The sequence below is a fragment of the Neodiprion virginianus genome, chromosome 4 (assembly GCF_021901495.1).
Source record: "Neodiprion virginianus isolate iyNeoVirg1 chromosome 4, iyNeoVirg1.1, whole genome shotgun sequence".
In the NCBI taxonomy this organism is placed as follows: Eukaryota; Metazoa; Arthropoda; class Insecta; order Hymenoptera; family Diprionidae; genus Neodiprion; species Neodiprion virginianus.
In genome coordinates, this window is record NC_060880.1 from 28,135,788 (window position 1) to 28,146,361 (window position 10,574).

General features: G+C 38.2%; 1 protein-coding gene and 1 long non-coding RNA gene across 7 annotated transcripts; one reads left to right on the forward strand and one right to left on the reverse strand.

Moving 5' to 3' along the window:
* The first annotated feature begins 528 nt into the window (after positions 1-528).
* Positions 529-10,121, forward strand: LOC124302685 (fatty acyl-CoA reductase wat-like). 6 transcript variants are annotated; one of them, XM_046759091.1, is made up of 10 exons: positions 529-680; positions 3,643-3,729; positions 4,030-4,169; positions 5,843-6,091; positions 6,231-6,312; positions 6,664-6,837; positions 7,090-7,282; positions 7,472-7,720; positions 7,805-8,062; positions 8,175-10,121. In XM_046759091.1, the coding sequence occupies exons 2-10, from the start codon at positions 3,645-3,647 to the stop codon at positions 8,317-8,319; spliced, it is 1,575 nt and encodes a 524-aa protein (XP_046615047.1). In that variant the 5' UTR covers positions 529-680; positions 3,643-3,644; the 3' UTR covers positions 8,320-10,121. The 6 variants fall into 6 exon arrangements, with proteins under 6 accessions (XP_046615047.1, XP_046615046.1, XP_046615049.1 ...); XM_046759090.1 differs by having other exon boundaries at positions 607-824; XM_046759093.1 differs by lacking the exon at positions 529-680 and adding an exon at positions 855-876.
* LOC124302694 (uncharacterized) lies at positions 5,966-6,800 on the reverse strand. Its single transcript, XR_006907755.1, has 2 exons — positions 6,659-6,800; positions 5,966-6,307 (listed from the first exon to the last, which is right to left on the reverse strand). It is a non-coding gene; the product is annotated as an uncharacterized LOC124302694 (long non-coding RNA).
* Positions 10,122-10,574: the final 453 nt, after the last annotated feature.

Sequence of the window (10,574 nt, forward strand, 5' to 3'; positions counted from 1 at the left end):
CGTAAATACTGCGTTCTCGAACACCGAAATTCATGAAAAAAAATCAGGGCAACAAAAAGAAAGAATTTTTATTTTGCTGAGCCGTGTTATTATCCTGCAGGTAATTCATACGTTGCTCAATGACCCAACGAGTTGTGCATCGAGTATGCGGTAAGACCGCAGGATGAAAGACCCGTTCGGAAAATGGAAAGTGAACCAGTTCAGCATACATACACCCTAATTTGCAGCGAAGGTGAAAGAGATTTTGTTTATTGCGTTCGAAGCTTCACCAGCATCGCAATTACTCGTGCTATGATTTCCTCACCTTATGTTTCGTTTTCCCCCGTATAATGGTTTGTTTTAACTTGTGATATTACCTGTCGCAGGTGACGATCGAATGTCAGTGTAGACATGATAAAACTTCGGTTCGATGTCGCGGAGAAATATGGAAGGAAAATTCCCATCTGGATTATCGTTACCGCGAAATCCTCATCGATGAACTTGGCGATTTCTTGGAGGGATCGTGTTCACAGGTGGTAGGAGGACAGCGTTCTCCCTGTGTGGGCGGGAACTTTCAACAGGGAGGGGAACTCATTCATCGCTGTATAAGAGTGAGGTGATGACTGAGGCAGCTGACTACCGTACAACCAAACTGTCGAAGAGAACACATCGGAATCGTAGCAGTTTTTCATATTGAGAAAGTTCGTATTACTCAAAGTATTTGCTTGGAGAACAGGATTCTCAGAAAGAAAATTTCCAGTGAACGTAACGATAGTTGTAAAAGTGTTTCATTTTACGGTGACGACATTTTACATAGGACTGGTATTATTGGATAACAGCTTCCAGTGAGTAAAGTCAATTTTCGCACAGACGGTATCGCAATCCCATGTGTCAATGGTACGAAACATTATAGAATCTATGACTGAAACTACTGTCACTGTAATCGTTGCATTATATTGATGTAATCCAGCCCGATAGATGAAATGCAGATGACTACCGCAAAATTCAATTAGGCGTATAATCCCGATTTTAACATTGTCGAAAAAATACTGAGTATCTGATAAACCGCGACTCCGGAGATACATGTTATTGCGACGTTGACACTTTATTGTAGTCTTTGAAATCGTTATCCCACTCACGATTGCAGGGTCAAGCAGAGCATCGATGTTATAATTATTCCTGTGCATGATCATTTACGGATTTTTTCATGAGACGGTAGATTATTGAGTTATCTTTGACACTCCAAGGGAGTAGAAATACTTCAAAGTAATAGCGTGAAACGAAAGTCGGCACTAGCTAATAATATCCAACATACATAGCATTTCAAACCATGAATAATTACCCGAAATTGTAACGGTCAATAGATTCCTAAAATTGGACGCGCGAATTGTAGATCATGGTCATATACACCAGTTCTGTAGGTATGCACTTTACATAGTCGCCTAAATTAGTAAGTAAGTTAAACAGGTTTAGTTAAAAATACGACTGCGAAATTAATTCGCTACATGGGACGTCTTAAATTGAAAAATACATTTTTTCCCCTTCGCATCTTTATACATAAGGTATGGCCAAATGGAATCGTCGCGTTCTTGAGTATTTAGAATGTCAATGATTCGCAGGAATTCACATTAAAGCCCAATAAAAAGCCCACGAACAAAGATGTAAATATTCGATAATGAAACAGTGTGAACAGTTTTTGACCGGTCAATGAATTATTTCAAGTGCGATACACGACGGTCATAATACCGTGTAATGGTCTCCACATTATGAAAAGATACGCGCGTCCAATTTTCAGAATATAAACGTCACTCTGGTAATTACAAAGTCTTCGATAGAGACGTCTTATGTATTCATTTAATCACGAGTTAATAACAATAATAATAAAGATTATTATTAACAGAGATTTGGTAAAGTGGCGATGTCGCATTTCAAAAGATGGGTCAAAATCGTTCTTAGTTTCGTCCCGGAAGAATGATTCCATTTGCGAATAAACCAACCTCTGATATCCGAACTCTACTGAATCAACCAAAAAAAAAAAAAAAAATACAGTTCCAAGATCGGCAAAGTCAGTATTAACATTTTAACGGCCTCCGGCTGCGGCCACCATACGATTATAGAAAGAGCAAAATTATGACTCGAAAGCAATGACGAGGAGGAAGCTCTTTATTTTTAATAAATCCCATCGTGCCAACTCACATCCTGAAATTTGCAGATACCTGTATATGCTCAATACCATTGTACAATCAACATTAAACCACCTTTATCCATTAACTGTCACATATTCATAATTCAGCTTCGACTAAAATTCGTTTCGTCAATTTACATAAGGCCATTGATTTTGTTAGGATAATTATAATTCTTGCAAGCAAGCAAAATGCCTCTTATTTTATACCGGTGGATCACCTTGATGCTCAACTGCTACTACTATTACAACTACACAAGCACCGTCTGACCGGACTAACCAGTTGAGAGTAGACGCTCCATGTGCAACAACAGTTCCACAATTACTCCGTATCCTAGCATAAGTACAACTTGAGATTTTTGTTTAGTTTCTTATATTTTCAAAATCCTCAACGACGACTTTCGACACGCTCCAACCGTTAAAATTCTCTTCAAAGTACTCGAGTGCGCACGATTCGTCGTAGAACATACTCAGGCGAAAGTTGTACTCGATGAATATGTACTTATTATAAAAAAAAGGACAAAATTAGTAAAGGCAAATCAGGCTTTAAATAAATTTCAGGAACTGAACTGATCGAATAGGAAGCATTCTCACCGCATTTTTGACACTTCGAAAAAGAACGACAACAATCTCGCCTGACATTGCAAACTTATTGCGAAATCGTTGTTTCAAAATATTTCACAAGTATGTTACATAAATAAGAATTCGTTCCGATGCTCGTACATACGCAGTACAGATTATTGTTATGAATTTGATCATTATTTCTCAATGTTTCACGGCTGGATCATATATCGTTTGTTTTCCGTTGCACCGGCCTCCACCTGAAACAAACACCAGCTTGCGAGTCCTGTGAATATCCGGTATTGAATTTTTGCAATTGCATTATTTTCAGCCTAAATCGTATAAACATATCTACGAGATTATCTTGTATCGGGTATAAACCAACCTTCGTGCAACTGGATCACAAGCTTAATCACATGCTAGGAACGTTAAATCCAAATCTCGCAAACGGCTAACAAATATTAAATCGGGCCTGGCTGCGTAACGAAAATTCATTACAACCACTGACAGATTGCGAACTACGCCGGGGAAAGTCGTTTGACAACTGCGCGGAAATGTAACCACAATATCCGTGTACATTTAGACACACTTGTAGACATACCAAGCACACATGTACCGTTAACCGGGTAAAGTCATTCGTGCAGGCCGCAAGATGATTCAGGTTGAAATCTAATATGGGTAATGAGAGTATTTCCTTTCCATGTAATCTTCCAAGTTTTATTACTTACTGTATGTTTACACGTAGTGAAAATTAACGACCAATTGCAAAGGAATAATAACGTATAATTAATGGTATCAAAAATGAAGAAATAAAAGTATCGACTATCTAAACATATTCCATTTTTATGACCATAGGCGAGTTATCGTTCTTCGCTGTTTTTTTTTTTTGTTTTCCTTAAATTTATTACTCTATTTCCCAGAAATGACGATCATTGCGGATGATATAACGAGTGTGCAAAGAACCCCGATTCAGGAATTCTACGCTGACCAGAAGGTATTTATCACAGGTGAGTAAAAAAAACAAAATGTTTTAAATTATTTTGTTTTAACGTAAAAAATTTTATAGATGGGCATTGTATTCAAAGTCTATTCGCGACGGTTACTAATTTCAACAATATGTAAAAAACGTTGGAGAGTTTTGGTTATGTGACATACGATGCTGCTCGCTGAGCTACTCATTATTTTATAGTCCAATATAGCGGCATCAATTACTAACTAATCTGACCTCGCGTACGCACAATTCCTAATCTGTAAGTTTCATGAACACGACATAATTTCATATCTCTTTCTTCCATTTCCCTTTCCAGGTGGTACTGGATTTTTGGGTAAAATTCTCATCGAGAAATTATTGCGAAGCTGTCCAGAGCTGTCAACAATTTACCTTCTAATTCGAACAAAGAAGGGCAAGGACGTTCATAATCGACTAGACGATGTCTTCAAGGATCCCGTAAGCGAATTAAATCATTGACATATTGCCGCAACCATACTTTATCATGTACCAAAATTCCGATACTTTTTACCGCCTGAATGCTGCAATCGTCTCGAATACAACTCGTAACCCATTGCAATATTGAGCACAACCATTGGCCCAGTTCTAACTCAATACTTAATTTGTAGTTGCGTAAAATTATTCTAATTTATTATCGCGCGAGTATTCTAAGAGAAAGAAAAAGAAACTTCCCGTGTATCTTAATCTGCGAATGAATCGACAGTTTACGACACTCGGACGATTTGAAATTTGTCTAGACATGTCTAACGACAATATTTGGAATTCTTTTATATAGGTACGCCTTTAGGCTGAAATTATTATATAATTCATGAGTGTACACGAAATATCCAATACAAAAAGGTGCAGCGTACGTCAGTATTTCTGTATAATATTATATACATAATAAATTCACGCACACAATAAGTTGTCTGTTAATTGCAAAGTCGAAGTATTCTTTACGTAATCTTCGTTTGTAAAAGGAATATGAGCAAATATTGAATGCGTTTTTTTTGGAAATAAACATCAAGTATGAAATGTCTAAAAACATGAAATACCGAAACTTGTTTCAAGCATCTTAACGAGTCGGAACACGAAGCGGATCTCACGATCAATATCCATTAGCCTATCCGTTAGCCGAAATACATTAAAAACGTCATCATCAGGAATATGACTGTATATTACGATAAACATTAAATGTCATTATATATGGCTACACAGAATGAAGGATCTAAATGTCAGGTGGACCATCTTTGTCGGCTGGTCTTTCCAATAACCGAAAATAAACCAACCCGAGTTGTGAGATTCATTTCTACTCTTCAACGAGACAAGTCGAGGTTTTGAAGAAGAAACGATTCGAAGCATTGATCAGAACTTGATGTATATATGACAAAGGAAATGCGTGTATATATGCAGCTTCAATTGTTGAACGTGAACCTTGCACTTTTTCGGAGACTGGTAGGACAAGTATGAAATAATTCATGAGACAGACGATATTTTGTGTTTCACATTGCCAGTCTACCGCTGCGGTTTTTTATTGGATGCAGACAATTATAAAATTTACTGTCGTTAACAAATCCATAGCATAAGACCATCAATTTTAGAATATAATTCGACACTGAATAAGCTACAGAAGAAATTGTAAATTAATTCAGACTTTTAGCTGAGACGCCGGTCGGTTAAATAAATTTTTTTCGTATTAACATACCCAAGCATTCGTGTCTTTGTATTTTCGCAATAAACAATACATAAAACCTCGAGACTGGCTCGAGGTAAATCGGTTAATACAGATCTTAATAAAATATACTGCAGTAACCCATGCGTCAATATTAATTACTGCTCCGAAATCAGTGAACAGATTAAATACTCTATTTTTTACGTGACGGATACACGAAGCACCAAAGCGTCTGTTGACAATTTCTAGGTAATCAGACTCCAGATTCCTGCATATATGTTACCGAACGTGCCAAAGCAAAACTTTCTATTACGCGAGATCGGTGACCACACGGTCAAACAGTCAAGCTGGCCAACCTATGTCCAGCAAACGTACAAAATTTGTAGATCGAAGCCCTTCTAGCCGGCGAGTATCTCCCCATTTTCAAAATTCTAATTAAATGGCGATGCTTTTCTAACAGATCTTCGATCGTCTGAAGTCAGAACAGCCCAAATACCGGCACAAGATAGTCGTAGTTTCGGGCGACTGCAGCCTCCCCAACTTGGGTTTGTACAACGACGACAGGGATCTTTTGATTCGTGAAGCATCCATCGTTTTTCACGTTGCCGCGACGGTGCGTTTCGATGAACAACTCAAGTATGCCGTTGCGATTAACGTCAACGGCACGAAGGAGGTGCTCGACATGTGTCGATCCATGTACAATTTAAAAGTGAGTATGATCGGCGTTCATGAGCATCGATCCATTCTGCACGGCTTCGTTTCCTCTACCAATTAACGCGACACTGTAGTCTGAGATCTCCGGCTCTGTCCATTTTACACACGTGTATAATCGCAAGTTGTTTTTCCAGTCCGTTGTCTACGTATCCACGGCGTACAGCAACTGCAACCGTTCGATTATCGAAGAAAAAATTTACTCACCGCCCATCTCAGGTAATATTAATGATGTTATTTGTTTACAATAACATATATGTATATATATACAACATGGCTGCAAATATGTACACGTGTTTGCACAATAGTTGCGATGCATCGATAAACAGTAAACAAGTGTAATATAAAGTCGAGCGTGAATAAGACAACAGATTGATCAGGCGATAGCGTCCAACAGCATATTCACGTAAAATAATACCGTTATCTCCTATTTCTGGAAATTACTCATACGATACTATAGTGAAAACAAATGTCTTTCTAGTTTTCTTTTAACATTCAATGACACTTTTTACGGGTAGCTAGCACTTGCCTTTGGCGCAAACTCGGTTTAACCGCAAATCTGTACTTCAGGTGACACCCTGGGAAAGCTGACGGAAGGTATGGACGAAGCGAAGCTGAACAAAATTACACCCACCCTTTTAGGAGATTATCCCAACACCTATGTGTTCACTAAGGCGATCGCAGAGTCGACAGCTAAGGAATACGGCAAGGATCTACCCTTGGGTATATTCAGACCAGCAATGGGTAAGCGGAAAGGAGATTTGTCATCGTTCCACGAATTCACCGTTTTCCGAAACCATTCGTTCGTGTTTTCGTGACTAAATGAAAAACTGATAATCATTGTGCTCATTTTATCAAATGAAACCTTATTGAATTTACACTGCACCAATATCCAAACCGTTCTGCTCAACGTTTTTTCGCGACCATGCAATTTCACCTATAATTTCTGTAAGGTTTTCTCGAACCAGCATAACACTAGATTACTACTGTCCAAAGTTATCTCGACTGCCCACGAGCCGATCGAAGGTTGGATCGACAACGTCTTCGGGCCAACAGGTGGAATCGTCGGGGCCGGGGCTGGCCTTATCAGAACATTCAACGTGGACAGTGAATGCACCGCAGAACTGGTGCCCGTCGACATGACCGTAAATGCGCTTGTTGCCACAGCTTGGGACATTGCAATGAACAAGTGAGTGGTGAATCTATACCTCTCGCAACGAACCCCGTTTTCTTCACTTTTCACTTTTCGATTAGACATTGAATAGAGAAAAAAAGAGCGTACGACGAGAGTGGGAATGTGCAAAAATACACACGGCGTGATAAATATTCGCTCACGGATATGATGTAAAAAATATCTCACAGCGTAAAATTATTCCAGAAACATAACGACCGAACCGCCAACTTACAACTACGTGGCGACGACGAAAAAGAAGAACATCACATGGGGCGAGTACAACAATTTCGCCCTCAAGTATGGAACACTGAGACCAAGCACCCGCAGTATATGGTGTTACGTTAACTACTCAACCAAGTACGTCATGCTCTACAATGTACTGACGGTACTCCTGCACCTCCTACCTGCGCTGCTTCTCGACACGGGTCTGGTTCTTACAGGACAAAGTCCAAAGTGAGTATGGAATGAAGATAACGATACGCCGCGGTACGTCGAGTTTGTTCGTCGTCATTGACTAAATAAAATTTTTGTATCTAGGATGCTCAAGATATACAAAAAGATCCACAAATTCGCATCGTGCACTTCGTACTTTGCGCGAAGATCATGGAAGTTCCAAACCGATAATACACAAGCACTTTGGGACAAATTGGCTACCGAAGACAAGAACAACTTTTTCTTTTCCATGGAGGATTTCGACTGGGACAGCTATATGAACAAGTATATAACCGGACTAAGAAAATATATTTTCAAGGATGATCCGAGCTCGATTCCTGCTGCACGAAAGCGGATGGCCGTGTAAGAAAACCATCTTCTCTTTTAGAGTCAAGGAAACACCGCAATTTTATATCTTTGCCCTCGTCTTTTTTGTCAGCCGTTTTCACTACATGAACATTGTCGATATTTACAGGATGAAGGTGTTCCACAATATTATCGTATACTCGTTCCTGGCGTTCGTGATATGGATCTGCTATAAATTAGTGTGGCTCGGTCTGTCCTTAGGCCATACAGCAGGAACAACTTACGTCAATGAGAACATCGCAGCCTTTCGGTAAATCGAAGGATATTGATAGCTCGAAACAAAATATGGAGATGCTTGCTCAAGTCGCGAGAGAACTATAACACAGTTCCATGGAACTTACGTATACGTGAAATACGACGAGTGAACATGGTGTTGTATCGTTTTTGTACAAACAAGCAAGACGTGAATATTTCGATTTGCAGTACATAATTTCAAGATTAGAAAGTGAGTCCCGCGTCTTGATTCAAGATTGAAAGTACAGTAAGACCTAGAATAATATTTCGGACAACCGTCGTTTCAGAGAATTTCTTCATTCTGTCTTTTTTATTTCTTTCCCAAGACAGACAGTTTCGACATATCTGGATTTATAAGCTCACGTGTAACAGTTCGCAATATTGCCGCCGGTTGCATGATAATTAGATAAAATGAACTCGAATAGTAATTTAGACACTCCCGAGTCCAACTTTCAAATTTCAAAGTTCAACACCAATTTTAAACCGCGTACACAAATTTTTTGTCCGCAGTTTCTAAACACTGAATTGATCGCCTTTCTCCTCTGATTTGCCAACTGGCTTGGTGAATTATTTTTAGTCAAATTTCTCTGCAGTGGGAGAAGAAAACCGAACTATGGTCTATCTTTTCATAACTTCAGGTATCAATGTATAGGTACAGGTCACAAGATGGCAATGAGAATAATTCACTCTCTTAAGGTGATGGTAGTTTGAACAGTTCTAAGAAGTCCCTCACATATCTGTGACGTGTAAAAATACTTTTAGAATAATATAGTATACAGCGATAGTCGTGAAGTATCTATCGGATAAGAACCAATATGCACCAGTCAAGGATCGTGAGAGGATTTTTGAGTATAAAAACGTGCTACGTAGAAAGAATTTAGATGCACTTCGAACTTTTCAATAAGTATAAATTAATCACCATTCATCGTATTCATTACCTACCGTTAGTGCGGGTAACCTTAATGATTTCACGGAGACCGATAATTATTAAAAATATTTGACGGTTTGATTATGACATACCAACGTGTAGATCTGACTTTCGTTATCTTTTGCATTCCTTCCATACAAGGGCTGTTTCAACGAAGCGGTTGAGGCGTCGACATCATTGGAAATCACTTTTTAATCTCCGAAATGCCACTGAAATCAGTAACATTGAAACGAAATTCTGTATCAGTAATCATCAGGGGAATGATTGGTAGTCATGAGCAATCATCTACGATTACAGGAATTTCTTTATAATCTTGAGAAATCATAAGAAATCTTAGAAATCATGAAAAATGACGTAATTAAAGTAAAGCTTAATTGTCAAGTAAACTCTCGTAATCACTCTATAATAGTGGCAATTTTTGCTTCGGTAAAACATCCCTTGCTCTCAAATTTTACCAGGGCAACTTGAAGCTTCACTGTATACGAAATATAGTTGAGATTCGGGAAAAGTCTAGTAGCGCCGATAAATGCTGTACGAGATTATAAAGAAGAACTGATAATCGACTGACCTGTCCTACTTATTAACTCAACATATTTGCTCCATCCACGTATCGGTATTCGAATAATTTGTACAGTAGCATATTATCATACGTTTTATTTTATTTTTATAAACGGAAGGATTTTAGTACGACAACGAAAGAAAGACACTTTTTGCCAGTTTCCAAACCCCGTTTTATTCTACAGCTTTACGTGATATAATTTAATGTTTAAGGATATCGTTTTAGTTATAAGTCGCATACGTTTGTGTTTTATTGCATACCGATATTGATTTATCGATCACATTATAAAATTTTGTAAAATAAATGAAACAATAAAAGAATTTATCCAATGAAAATTGTCTACAGTCTACTTATTTTTGTATAAGATAAACCCTTAGAAGAAAATCTTGTAAACTGCAACTTCGCATCATACATAGAACTTCTGAATAAGATTAGGTATGCATTCAAATTAAACCCTGAGCGAAAGCGAAAAGGGCAAATCAACGCATTTGACCTACCACAAGACCAAATATCTATTTACTCTATTTAAATATCTTGTAAAAGACAGTCGCCGTTAGGAATATTTTCTAACTTTTTTTCGGGAACCACTTCGTAGGATAGAAATATCATTTCATTACCAATCGCCAATTGAACTAGGATACAAAGATATTCATACCTCTTGTTGTTGCATCTACACAGTTTTATTTTATCGACGCGTGCTTACTTAAACCGATCAACCGGTTTTGGTACCGATCACCGTATTCGATATTACCAACAGCTGTTGGTGAAAAAACGATGATTTTTCTGAC